Below are 13,834 nucleotides of genomic sequence, written 5' to 3'. Positions count from 1 at the left end.
TTTACATTTTCTTTTAACGCCGCTTATTACGGGGTCACAGGGGTGCTGTAATCTAATCCGGAAATGGGTGGAGGCGGGGCAGTTATACACCCTATGCAGGGTCAGCAGGACACACACACACATACACACACACAAACACACACACACACATGCACAGACAAGTTAAGATCCTCTGGTCAACCTCATGTGCATGTGTTTCGACTGTCTCACCCTTGTCATGGCCAAAAAATAAGGCAGCAAACATTTACAGTTTGATTTTATTAACTTCTGCATACAAAAACAGTGAGTTCTTCAGATAAACAACTCTAAATCTAACAAAACAGACCACAATCAAATTTCTGCGTTTGGCACCAGCGCGTGGTGGAACTCGACATTTTATTTGGTTGTTTTCATGACGACAATGGTTTAAACAGCTCTTGAAATGATTTTCATTGCGGTTGGTAAAAACAAAATCGAGATGTACATCCCAAATAAAACAAACATTTATTTGCCACAAACATTACAACACTTTTAAAACCATATAGCAAAAGCATTCTCAGATTACCATACACAAAACACCAGATTTCTCCTGGTTTGCTGGGGACACACATTTCCAGTATTCTCCAGATCACGCCGATCTTCACAGAGCTTCGAAAAGCATTTCACAAATGAGAACAGACAGAGTGTCTCCACAGTTTCTTTAAGTATAACACATGTTGATACAATTTTAAAATCTGCATAAATATTTACCCTCATGGCTTAAAGCTTCCTGCAGCTAAAGTAATCAAAACGTAAGAGTCAATATAACATTTAACAAAATAAACCGTCTGACACGTGACAAGTAGTGTTTGGAACAATGATCCGAGTCTTTCAGAGTTAACTGCTTTAATACAGAATAAATATGCCAATCAGACGACCCGTCAGTGGACAGCCAGAGTGTTAGAATCATTTCTGGAGTGAGCGTACATGGCCTCCATCCCAGCCTCTCAGTGGACTTCCTGAATGCTACCCTTTATATCCCTTTATATGGGGAACAGATGGAAGAAAATCTACTCAAATTCAGGCGTCTTGTTGTCATACTGGGGCGGCGGGGTGATGGGTTCAATGGTGACTGGGTTCTGGGTGGGGCTGCGGATCTGGAGGCGGAAATCCTTCAGGTGCAGTTTGTCCGACTTTATCCTCCTCACGCGGAGGGGCCGCAGCAAGCGGCTGGCCCGGCTGCTGCTGCGGGCGGGCACGGGCCCGGGGGCCGGGGGCCCCTCGGTGGCCTGAGCCGGGGCTGACGTGCCGTCGGCGAGATGCGAGTTCTCGGTATGGTTGTTGGCGGGAACCGCCCCCTCGTTCTCCACGGCGGCAATGATGTCCTCATAGGACGGCAGCTGGGAGGTGCTGTGGCGGAGGTTACTCTGGCGGACGGGGAACTCGTCGCTGCCGACGACCTCGTCGTAGCTCGGCACGCTGAACGTCGCAGGGTCCACGGCTCTGATGGGGGGGGAGATGTCATTATTTGTTCCATAATATGAACACAAACATACACAACATACACACGTTAAATAAAATTGATTATTTGTGGGTCCACTCATTCTTTACTGCCATTTTTAAAAATGAGAACAAGTAAAGCCATATTTTTCTACACTCCTTTGTTCACCATCTGTCCAGTCTGATCACTTCTTAGTATCGTTAGCGTAAAATGTAAATAAATCGTGTCCTAATGATGTCATCGATAATATCCAGTCTATTTCTCTAAAGTGACTCACGGCTCCTCCTGCTGCCCTGGCAAACTGCTGGCGAGGAGGACTGCGGTCGTCCCCTGGGTGCCTGTGCTGCGGGCCCTCTTGCTCCTCACGCCGAGGCAAATCGATAAAACCAACAAGATCGCCCCGACACCAACCAGCACCATGGCTACTGTGGAGGACTTGGTGGTGTCTGTCTGGTCCTCGTCAGCGTCGTCGACGTCAGGCACGGTGACGTTTCCGGATGAGGGCGTGGTGGAGCTGCCGGGCGCCTCCCCATCCAAGGGAATGACGGTCCACACGATCATGACGATGCCCAGGGCGATGAGTCCCACTCCGAGAGCGCACAGGGCATAGTGAGTTCCGGAACCGCCGCCGTCTGAGCTGGAGGATCTTCTGGGACGGTTGTTACCGCCACAAATACTCCGGTTAGAACACATCTCTGCAGAGCAAACGGAAATAGGGAGAAAGATGAGGGCAAAACTGGAAATCTGGCGTTCCGTACTGGTTAAAAGGAAATTTAAGAAAGATTATCTGATCTCCTACAAAAATATAGGAACAATATAACAATAATATTTTCGCTTCTACAATGACCGATGTTTAATTAAAGATATTGCTAAATGACAGCATTTAAGATCAAATCAATGCAACCGTGCTGGAAGTTGGGATTTTACACTCTTCCAGTAGCACCAGTGGGACACAAGACGTTAATGGGAAAACAGGTGGCAGGTCCACATGTCTCAACATGACAGACTCATGCAGGAATGAGTCATGCTGGAGGAACGCACTGGCTCAAAAATCAGTCACATCACGAAGATAGCAGTCGTTAGCAAAGCCCGAACCCTCACAATCAATGTGAAAGGCACGTGCGCGGGACTTTTCCTGTATGGCACTTTGTTCTGTTTTGGTGAAGGTCGAGCTAACATTATGGATAAACCAAAAACGATGGAACGCTGGCAGTAAAATCCCAGCGTTTGCTCAGCAACAGTGGGCGTGCTGTGCAACGTTCATGCATGGCTACATCATTATTTGAGCAGTTGTTGCGAGCTCGGTACATAGCCTGTAAAACGGCTCATTTTAGACAAGTCACTTAACACTTAGCAAGGCAAATAGGTCTGTTTTAATGCCATTTACACAAAAATTCTAGCTCAGGGACAGATAATCCTCTCCTGTCTTGTCTGTGAGCACTCCTATTTAAGCTCAGAAAGCCAAGGAGATCCCGAGCCCCCTACCACTGATGTCACCACGAAGCTGATAAATTGCGTTTTCTCATGTATTGTACAGAAAATACGACAAAGTCAATGATACAGTTTGATGAAAAATAATTATTTTTCCACATTTGATACATAAATACAATCTACAGCTGACGACAGACGACAGGATGCCTGGCAGCCATAAACCATGCAAACAAAGCGGAGTGTGCACTCACAGTTCACCGGCCTTGCTCTCTGCCATCACAATCTCTCAGCTGCTTTTTAGGGTTTTTATCCACTGGCAGCCAGAGAAACATCCTTGTATTACCAGTTTATCCAGCTAACTTGAAGCGGGATGCGGCCACAACAGCAGCATTTCACCCACCAATGACACTGCCCGGCAACCACTTCAGAAAATGGTGGTAAAGCTGAGTGAAATGGCTACAACCGCATATGAAAGCCACAACTCTACACTTTCAGTAAATCCCGATTGTTTCAGTTAAATGAGTGGTGGACCTGAAAGTATTATTACATTTTTATAACCACCGTCCCAATAATTAGAACTGACTGTCAAAGGCAGCTGTGGCAGATTCATCGGTATTAGCCGCTGCAGTAAGACCATAATTTCAGGTATAAGAGTCATTACAGAAAAAAAAAAAAGAGAAAAAAATAAAAGATCATTCCAAAAATGCATGCATAAGATACAGTAATTTAGTTGTAAATGAATAAGTAATAATTCTGGCAGCGAACGACCGTAACACAACATTGAAATGACCAGAATATCCCATTCCTGCCAATAACACCTGTCCTTCCACCTCCATTAACACTGAGACCTGAACTACACAGTTTTTATTGAGATTCTGTATAATTTAAAACTACCCTGTAACTGGATCTGCAAGGTAAAGGTAACATGCACACACCAACTAGGCTGAGAGCCCCCACCCACTGGAAAAAAAAAGGAATGTTTCCTTCCCACAGGTGGAAGGCCTTCACCTGTAGGATCCATGGGTGTGACCTGCTGCCACACACGTCAGACATGTAACATCCCCAGAATCACGGGACTAACCCCTGCATGTGCTTTTAATCTGAACACGGAAGGCTAAAAGTGCATGAATGAGCCATGCTTTCACTTCTCCAACACGTAGGCTGGAAGCGTGGAGGAGGGACGACCTGCCCCCCCCCCAATTAAAGGAGCTCTTTATCTAGTCTGATAAAATACACACTCACAATAAGGCGAGATCATTTATCTCCAAAGACTCCCCCGAAGGAGCTGATCCGGGAGCGGCCTCACCTTTTCACGGTGTCAGTGTCCAAGGACTTCCCTCTTCATCGGTGAGTTACCTGAAGCACGCAGGTGTTTTCAGGAAGACCCGGGGGAGGAACAGACAAGCATAAAAGGCACCGGCGCGAAAAACGCGACGTCCTGATCCACGCACGTAAACCACGCAGTCTTTATTTACAATATTCGGAAGAACAGATAATAAAGGAATTGAAACAGAACTTAGTTAAAATGTTAAGTTAGGCGTCCGAAGACTCGACTGGAGCGCTACTGTGATTTCCGCGCGGTCCTACAGCCGCCCGATCTACTTCCGCCGCAGACCGGAAATAGATTCCACAAAGGAAATCCAGTCAAGACATGACAATAACATTGGAATAATATGTAATTAAAATACACCCCTGTAGAATTATAAAAACATACCTCAATAGAATATAATTCTTTACAATTAAGAAGTAAAGTATGCTATTTGTATATTATATTCATAATTAGATGCTCCAGTCAGATTTTTTTTGTTAACCAAATAACATGAAAAGTATATCTTCCAAAGATTTGATTCTCCAAAGTTCAAAGCCACGGTACTTTTAATCATACAATCTACTGTGTTATCTAATCTTGTATTACAACTGCCATATACACTATACTATGGGTCACAATATGCAGGGGAAACGGCCTGCATGACAGAGGCCTGTGCTCGGTGGTTGTTGTTGTTAAGAAAATATTCCTTAGTAATTGATTTTATTGACTTTTAAGACTTTTTTTTTTATCATTCGAATCGAATCGCATTTAGTGTCACCACAGGGTGAATCATGATTTCAGGTCTGTGTGTCATTCAGGCAGCAAGTATTCAGAGTAGATATTATCCACAGGATATTAAACTATAGACCAATATGTAAACTTTCTGCGGATGGTATTCAGTCTAGTATTTAAACAAAACACTTAAACATACTTCTGAATTTATTGTAAATTTGCAAAACATACAAATAATTGGGCTCTTATGTTTCTTTTTTCTGGAAATATGGACTGAACCAACCCAAATGTCAATTTAGCTTGCTGCAAAGCTGCAGAGGGTGACACGGGTATGTGTCGTTTCAGCACGCGCGGTTTCAGTCTTACGTTTCTTCACACAAGTTCCAACAGGTCTTGTCTTCCTGCTCCATCAACGAGTCTGTCGAGGACGGAGGCGACGCCCAGAGAGTGACAGACAAACCTTTTTTCTGTTTGGTTTAACATCCGGCTTGCAGCTGTACACAGTGAGACAGTTCAGCTCACATGTGTGTTTTCATTCTCGTGAACAGGAAAGTTGACTTAAACTTCTGTAGTAAAAAATGAACTATATAAAATATGCAAATATGAGTTCCTTCAGGGTGTTCACATTACAATGTGACAGAACTGCTTGAATGGTGTTGGAAATTATGACTATGATAATTTCATTTTGACAACGTTGACAATATGACAGTTTTGACAGTTTGACACTAATGATTCATTTTGTACTATGTGACAATAACGATAGTTGACAGGATGACTGCATACTGTCTAAACACACACATTTATTGCTGCTCCATTCTCTCAGGACATTAACCAGTCTGGGTTATACACATGCAACTGTCTTTAAGTTTATTTGTAAATTCAGAGCCACTTTCCAAAATTATGTCCCCTTTCCTTTAGATGAAAAGACACATTTTATTATAAAGCAAAACTGAAACAATTTGATATAGTTAATAAATCAAACTCTATGAAACTCAACGCTTAATTTAATTTCATTCATTTTCATTCGTGTAATCAATCAGCACATAATCAATTGTCTGTTGGATTATATAACGTCTTTATGAAAATAAGAACAATAAAGATTGTTAAGAAACATCACTGCTGGAGCTTCAGTTCTGTCTGTCTGTCTGTCTGTCTGTCTGTCATGCAAATATAATATAATATAATATAATATAATATAATATAATATAATATAATATATTTTACATAGAAAAATGGCTTAAATTGAAGTCTATAATATGAAGAACAACAATAATCAGGATACGTTTATGGAAAGGTGCTGAAACGTCACATCTCTGGGGTAGCCAGGACAGGTCAATCTCCTAAACTCTAAAAATAGCTTTTAATGAATTGAATTTTGGTGAACTGATTAATTAATTATTAAATAAAAATGTGACCGTGAGATTTCTTTCATGTAAGGCATCGAGAAAGATCAATACGCATCATATTGATAAATCATCCACAGATGGTTTATCAATACACCTTCTGCCATGCTGCTTTTTGCCAAAACAGTCATATGTTGAATCGGTTTAATAAAGTGAATTGATCGTAAACCGCTTTAACGTAACTAGCAGCAGTGTTGCAGATCACCCGCCGCAGTAAAGAGTCACAATACGATAATAATGTAAACAATTGGAGCAATGCGGGCGGAGGTCACTTCAGATGTTGGTGATTTCAACACTCTTGTATGTGTGCACGGGGCTGCCTTTAGCCCGAGGGATGGCCTGAACTCTGGCCTCTCTGGGCAGAGAGCTGCAGCTGCTCTGGAAGCTCTGGCCTCGCTCCACAAACTGGCTGTTTCTGCGGAACCTCAGAGGACTCTAGAAAAGGAAAACACAACCACAAATCACTATTGCTTTTTGAGAAAGTCCAGCGTTAGGCTGAAAATATCCAGTGTGCTAGTCTTCATGATATTTTCATCCCCATAGAAAACAGAGTTTTGTAGAATGTTGGTTAAATCTACTGACCTTCTGTACAAATGTGGTAGCTCCTAAAATCCAAACTACAATATAAATCTTCCAAAACCCTCTCGACATCCTATTTGATGGCTCCACACCAGTGATACTTTATTCTAGTCACTGGAATAAAGGGTTCTGCATAGCCATCATTAATGTTATGAACCGTGTCCCTCAAGGCTGGTTGCTTGGTCCTCTTATTAGTTATTTATCTGAGCATTATAACAGCTACACAGAACACAGCCATTCATGTCACCAGTCAAATAAAAAGGTTTTCCAGTCAAATACCAGTAGCCTCCACAGTCCTCGGTTCATTGAAAGGTCATGCCAATGTTGATCCATCATTTACTTACGCGCAACCCTGGGTGTTTGACTTTACCTTAGAGAATGTTTTGACTCTGTCCTCAGAAAAGCGGTTAACAGCCAGAAGTGATGTGGAACTGTAAACTTCACTGTTCTGAGCTGTACTTCTGGGCATGAGAGGAGGAACAGAACATTTGAGTCCATCTGCATAACGTTATATGTGTGATTAAAGTTATTTTGAGCTTAAATAACTGTAGGCGAAGGTGTTTTAAATATTGATGAGCAGCAGGGCTTTTACGTTAGGGAGGAGGGACGAGCTCGGCTGGCCGCTGCACTCGTACCTGTGCAGGATGGATAATGACTTCATCTCCTCGTACAGGTGCTGATGCAGCATGTGTTTGTTAGTGGGGATCCCCAGAGCTTTAGCCAGGGCGTCTGTGTCAAAGGATGGATCCAGAGCCAGCAGCGCCCCATGAATCCCTTTACCCTGGAGGTTGTCTGCAAACTCCTGAGGAACACAAAGTCTTTTTTAAGTCCATGTGATTCTCTTCTTTTGCATTCGCTCAACGAGGCAGTGGTTGTTTTTTTGAGGGTGTCTCTGACTGCTTATCTGCTGAGAAAAACAGAACAGTCACCACTGACCTCCCACCCACCTTCAGGTCTATATCTTTAATCCACTTGATTACTCTGTGACTTGTCCAAACAAGGGGGTCCCAGTTCTGATGCTCGCACTTGGCCCGCCGGGCCTGCAGAGCCTGTGAAAACACAAAAATAGGAGATAACCAAGGCAGCGACACAGGAAGAGGTTAGGGAAGGAAGAGTGCCTGCTGAGATAATGCAGTGGTGAGGGACTCCTGCTCAGGCCCACTGTAACAGACATCACATGGAGTTTCTCCAGTGTGCCCGACTCAAGGCCTCGCATATGAACTCACCTCTCTATCGAAGCTGACGATCTGCAGGAGCTGGATCCCAAGCAGCAGACTGGTCTGGTGGTTCTGGTCGCTGATGTTGAGGAACTGCTCAAGGTCGCGGTGGCCCAGGGAGTTCAGCACCCGTCCGTCCACTAGATGAGTCTGGAACGTCTGGGAGTACTGAGGCAGCCCCACATCACTTAGCCATGATGTGGCAACCCAGTGATGGTCCAGCTCAGAGGCCTTTGATAGTCTGGGTGATGATTTAGACAGCAGCGATCAGCAGAGGTAAAAGGACTTTTAGTTTACAAGATGTCTGTGTAAATTCTCAGTCATCCAGGTCATTGTATCCAAGGTAGTTTTCTCTGTCAACTGGACTGGGTTTCTTCTCTTTCTTTTAGTTTAGTAATTACTAGTAAATACATAAAAGATAGCCTCGTCTTTATTGCCTAAATAAAACACATTGTACGCAACATTACACCAAGTTTGTGGAAGGGTCCTGTTAGATGCTGCTCACTTTTGATCCCCTTCAGCTCTCCTGTAATCCTCAATGGCCAGTCTTAGTTTCCTGCGATGGATGGGGTGGGTGATGCCCAGACCCAACTCCAAATCCTCATCTGTCAGACCCAGCAGCACCTGAACACCAGAGATCCGCTCCTCTTTTACAACAACATCTAAATACACATCAGATAAGTGGAAACAGGGCCTTGTGGTGCATGTACCTTGCCACTTTTGACATTTTCGGAGCAAGCGCGGAGGTACATGGGCATTCCCATAACAACTTCCAGCCAGGCCTGGACAGCACCTGCCCTCCACAGCGACATGCGCATGTTTCGAGTGAGCTCAGCCTGCTGGAGGCGGTCCAACTGCTCCTCTCCATCAGACAAGCTCTGCTGTGTAAGGCTGTCAGTGTCTGCATTGGTCAGATTACAGTGTGGCATGCAGGAAGGGATTGAGGATCAGAGGGACACAGAAATCAAAAAGACATGTCTGATCTGCAGAGACATCGACATAAGAACCAGGATGTTTGCATCATAATGTGCACCTGAATATCTGAGACTCCAAGAAAAATATAGAAGCCTGTAGATGCTGTCTGTGCCTGGAATACTAGTAGTTGAAAAGGAGGAAAAATCTAATCAGTAATGCTAAAGACGGACATCTTTATCTTTCTCCAAGTTGAGAGTTTTTGCTGGGTTTTTATATTTGAATGATACTTGTTAATGGGTGGGGTTACACACTTTGACCACTAGATGGAGCTACAACAACTCACTAAACCTGCAAATAAAAAAGTCGAGTTTTAACTTTTGGGGAAAACTTAACAATAGAGATCATTTTCAAGATAATCATGTGTATTTAAAGCCGAAATTAAATAAATACTAAAATCATTTTATTGACATTCATTGCAGTGACCTGGACCTAGTGGTTATGAAGTATTAAAACCTGTCAGCGGCTACCAGATGATCATGTAGGATAGTGTTAGAGACACAGGGATTTTTCATAAAACACCCCACCTCTGCACATTAACTTTAGACAACTATGATTCACACTAAACTGAAGAATCCAGGCAGAGCTGTGTGTTATCTCATTTGTTCTCAAGTAAGTAAATAAAACGTTCCATGTGACGGCTACATCTTTCATACACCCTTGCTGCATCAATGACAATAACTTGAATTTGTCGGATGGATGGGAGTGATATGAATAATCCCCGGAGCAGATAAACAGACAGTTGGTAATCACAGATGAGGAGTTACTCACTGTCAGGAGAGAGCTGCCATTAGAAATGGCAGGAGGACAGACACTGGGACTCAGGAACAAGACTACTCATGGAACAGAAAACTAACACAAAAGATGCATTCAGTTACCGGTTTTTATTTTTAAAATAAGATTTTATTTCAATTATAATTCATTTGGAAAAATGCTTCTCCCTATCTTGCTGCAACATGTGCGGCAGATAAATATTCAAAGTTAACTCTTATCTTCTCTTTTTAAAATAAAATACCTCAATATATTTTATGGAACATCTCCTAAATTACAAACCATTTAGCATAGAACTATCGGTGCCACGGCTGCAAAAAATGGGGAGGAATTTTACAAAGAAGGCAAATAAAGTCTAAGGGAAAAAAGGGCTCCACATTCTATGAATGCAGGTGGAGGTAAGTCACTGAGGGGAAAGGCAACACAGGAGAAAGTGTGGTGGTGATTCATATCTGCTTGGTGATGGACAGCTGACACAGAGGGATCATGCATGTTTTTCACGGGTTGGCACACGTTAGTCAGGCTAGTTCTCAGTAACAAACGTGTCAGTCGTGAACAATGCTAGCAGGCTAGCAGCGCAAACGGTGACAGAATGACGTGGGCAGTTTCTGAAGATGAGCTATTAAACTTTGGCACTCGCACATGGGTTCCGCAGCAGGTGTGATGCGTGTGTGTGTCTGCGTATGGGCTTCAAAACTGGCAGATTAATCGTTCATCATAAAAAATAGGACATTCTGGGATGAGGAGGCCTTAAACATGTCTTCACATCAACTATTTTCACATCAACATTAAACTTTCACCAATTTTTGTTCTATTTTAGGGTGAAGAATCTTAGGAAAGAATAATAAGTCATGGCCATGTAGGAGAGGTGATGTTGCAAAGCATTAAAAAGGTAATGTTGACAAAAAGGCAAATGATATTTACAGTAAAAACACGAGATTCACAACTATTTACATATGAACAGCAGTCTTTCAAGTCTCCAGTTATTAAAAAGCATTAAGACATTTGAAGATAATACAACATAGACATTTCTACACACAATATAACCCCGTGTATATATTTATATGCATGTAGACATATATACATATATGTGTACACTTATAAATATATAACTCATTTACAAACATACAGTTTAAGGGGAACATACTTTACATTTGTGGATTTTAGCCCCTTCCCCTCTGCAGATACACACACACACACACACACACACACACACACACACACACACACACACACACACACACACACACACACACACACACACACACACACACACACCATCACCAGTCGGCATCTTCCTCTATGTAATAATCGGGAGTGGCTGTACCATCAAACAGGCCGGGGTCCAGTGATTTGCGCTGCTTGCCCCGGGTAAACACCCGTGACAGGGATCCCAGAGTCATCTTCTCCTTCTTCTTCTTACGTTTCTGGTCCTCCAGGTCCTCCATAGACTGAGCAGGGTAAGGGAGACAGGCAGCTCAGGTTTGTCATTTTATTAAAGCAGCAGGTTGACATTTTTGAGAGTCATGCTGTCGCACGTTGTGACTCAGAGTTTGATGAGAAGTTTGGTGAGAAACGGTTCTGTTGGCATTTGAAACCAGTGGCCACCTGGCCTGCAAATATGGGCCGTTTATGTAAAAAACAAAACCCTGAAACAGCAATTTTACACGCTGGTTGGAGACATGCAGAATGGAAGAAAATGTCTCCCTATTTATTGGAGTTAATTGGAGAGATGACGCCATTGTGCCACAAACATCTTGTGAACTTACTTTGTATTAAGTCTAAAATGCAACCCAAAGTGTTTTTGGGTTATTTTAGCAGTGCCAGGTTTGCAGTTTCGGCCTAATATCTTCGTCTCTACCTCTGAGCACAGCAGCAATTGAGCATCGCTTCCAAAAATGTTGGCCTGCTTTCACACAAAATGAACATCACAACCATCACCGAGCAAGAGAGCAGCCAGGAGGGAGACGTAGACGCAGACAGAAGGAAACGGGCACACGGGGAGCTACTCATGGGAAAGTGTGGAGGCGTGATTACTTGGTCCGGGGGGCCAGGCAGCTCTTACATTGCAGAGGGAGTGGGTCCGGTGACGAGGTGAGTTGATGTCGCTAGGCGTCGAAGAGCGGTCCCCATCGGCGGCCGAGGCGTCGGAGATGACGGAGGGCTGGCGAGAGTGACAAGGGCTTATCCTGACCACAGCTGGATGTCACACACACACACACACACACACCAACACACACGAATATCCACACATGTTGAGAAATGCCCACAGTTAGCATGAGAAACCGTTGGAAGCCCCCTGTTAGTCGTTCAAAGCCACACCAAGCAGCCTGGACACTGAGAGGTGGCTCGGACGCGTATGGTCACCTACCCTGTCTGTCTGTTGTGTGTCCGTGGTACAACGTCTGCTGACTCTGGCGGATGGCGGCGGTGAGCGGCAGGTCAGCTTGCATCACCCACTCCTGACTGCCGTTCACCACCGGCTCCATGGGCACGGCCACCGAGTGGCGCTTTGGTACATCTTTAGTCAGAGTGGCCAGAGACTGCTTGGCCTGGAAACATGAAAAAGGGCATTATCACACCAAAATGAGGCCTTCAAAATAACCCCATGACTGAGGGTTATTGGGCAGACCCCCGTTCATGAAAGCAAACTCCTACAAACGGACGTTGATTCCCTGTTTATGTGAATATACAGTGACACCTGATCTGTGATGCTGCTGGTTGAGAGCATCTGTCGCACACAGACAGCTGCATCCTTCAGGAGCACATAAACAGGCCTGGATTTGACCTGAAAGCTCAACAGCAACATTGTAAACACCCCCCATGTGGGGTTTATTGCGGCCTCTCACCATGGTGAGCTCGGCCTCCAGCTCTTTGACCCGGTTCTCCTTCATGTCCATCTGAGCTCGCAGGATGTTGACTTGCTCTGTGGCTTCTTTGGTCTGCCTCCTCAGGTCCCACTTCTCCCTCTCCAGCATGTCCTTCTCCTTTGCCAGTGCTTTCACCGCATCCTCGCTCTCCTGAAGAACACACGACGCACGCTCAGCTGAGCCATCGGCACACGGACGCGTTCGTGGGCCTGGGTTGATTTTACCTTTCGGTGCTGGTCGTAGTTGCGTATGAACTCCCGCAGTTGCTCCTCTCTGCTCTCCAGCGTCGTGTACAGCTGCTGCATCTGACTGGCCAGGTCAGTTTTCTCCACTTTAAGGCGCTTGCGGTCTGCTTTCATAGCTGCAACACACACACACACACACACACACACACACACACCACACACACAACACACACAGGGCTTTTTAACACTGAACTCTGTGGCTAAAATCCATTACAAGTTCCAGGAATCAGCCGCTGGGCGGCGCTATTCCTTCTCTTAATGAGAATTTAACAATGGTGATGTGAACTGATAAGGATAAGGTGTCAGGGATTTAAAGGTGGAGCCCATGCCGTTGGCGTGTGAGGGCGTTTCAGCCCTGATGTGAGCACAGTGCGGCAGTCTCTCTCCTCAGAGACCCGACAGGGAGGCAAAGGCTGAAACTTGTCACCGGCGTTCATCAGCATTCCTTCCGTCGGCCCCTTCATATTTTACATGCGCGCTTCAAACCTGTTTTACGACAGTTACACAACCATGACTGAGAGCGGAGAGGGAAGCTGTGTGAAGCAATCAAAGCCGCTTTGCTCAGTTCACCACCACCTTTTTGCTTTTTATTCTATGAATAATTAACAAACCTGTTGTTTTTTAAAGCCCGTTGCCTCTCAGAAGCTCTTTTGCTTTTCCCTGATTTCTTCTCCTCCGAGAAATAAAAACAATCAAATGCAACACGACGGCGTTCTGATCTGCATCAGCATGTGCTGCTGACGGAGGCTCTTGAGCTCAGGCGGGGGCCACACCCGTTCAGTAAGGACACACGGGCCCCCTGCTGCAGGTCCACTAGAGACTTGTGAACAAATCACAGTGGTCACA

The 13,834-nt window shown here is 44.5% G+C and overlaps 2 protein-coding genes across 7 annotated transcripts in view; both read right to left on the bottom strand.

The window, feature by feature from the left end:
• Nucleotides 1-239: 239 nt before the first annotated feature.
• On the bottom strand, nt 240-4,500 carry tmem51b (transmembrane protein 51b). Of its 2 annotated transcripts, none has more exons than XM_057030031.1 (3): nt 4,133-4,500; nt 1,737-2,154; nt 240-1,461 (listed from the first exon to the last, which is right to left on the bottom strand). In XM_057030031.1, exons 2-3 carry the CDS (start codon nt 2,150-2,152, stop codon nt 1,029-1,031), a joined length of 849 nt encoding a protein of 282 aa, XP_056886011.1. In that variant the 5' UTR covers nt 2,153-2,154; nt 4,133-4,500; the 3' UTR covers nt 240-1,028. The 2 variants fall into 2 exon arrangements, with proteins under 2 accessions (XP_056886011.1, XP_056886010.1); XM_057030030.1 differs by having other exon boundaries at nt 4,197-4,498.
• A 620-nt stretch (nt 4,501-5,120) lies between these two features.
• Nucleotides 5,121-13,834, bottom strand: part of kaznb (kazrin, periplakin interacting protein b) — a 66,695-nt gene continuing 57,981 nt past the window's right edge. For 3 of the 5 annotated variants that reach the window (XM_057030026.1, XM_057030024.1, XM_057030028.1), the window contains 12 exons: nt 12,968-13,104; nt 12,723-12,893; nt 12,245-12,425; nt 11,939-12,072; nt 11,201-11,324; nt 8,841-9,031; nt 8,636-8,754; nt 8,140-8,371; nt 7,861-7,962; nt 7,549-7,715; nt 7,284-7,374; nt 5,121-6,769 (listed from right to left, as the gene is read on the bottom strand). In XM_057030026.1, the coding sequence (XP_056886006.1) occupies nt 6,608-6,769; nt 7,284-7,374; nt 7,549-7,715; nt 7,861-7,962; nt 8,140-8,371; nt 8,636-8,754; nt 8,841-9,031; nt 11,201-11,324; nt 11,939-12,072; nt 12,245-12,425; nt 12,723-12,893; nt 12,968-13,104 (1,811 nt within the window). In that variant the 3' untranslated portion in view covers nt 5,121-6,607. The remainder of the gene's footprint in view (nt 6,770-7,283; nt 7,375-7,548; nt 7,716-7,860; nt 7,963-8,139; nt 8,372-8,635; nt 8,755-8,840; nt 9,032-11,200; nt 11,325-11,938; nt 12,073-12,244; nt 12,426-12,722; nt 12,894-12,967; nt 13,105-13,834) is intronic. The other 2 variants (XM_057030025.1, XM_057030027.1) reach the window with 2 other exon arrangements.

This window comes from Takifugu flavidus, chromosome 4 (genome assembly GCF_003711565.1).
Source record: "Takifugu flavidus isolate HTHZ2018 chromosome 4, ASM371156v2, whole genome shotgun sequence".
Taxonomy (NCBI): domain Eukaryota; kingdom Metazoa; phylum Chordata; class Actinopteri; order Tetraodontiformes; family Tetraodontidae; genus Takifugu; species Takifugu flavidus.
This window is presented reverse-complemented; position numbering and strand designations above follow the sequence as displayed.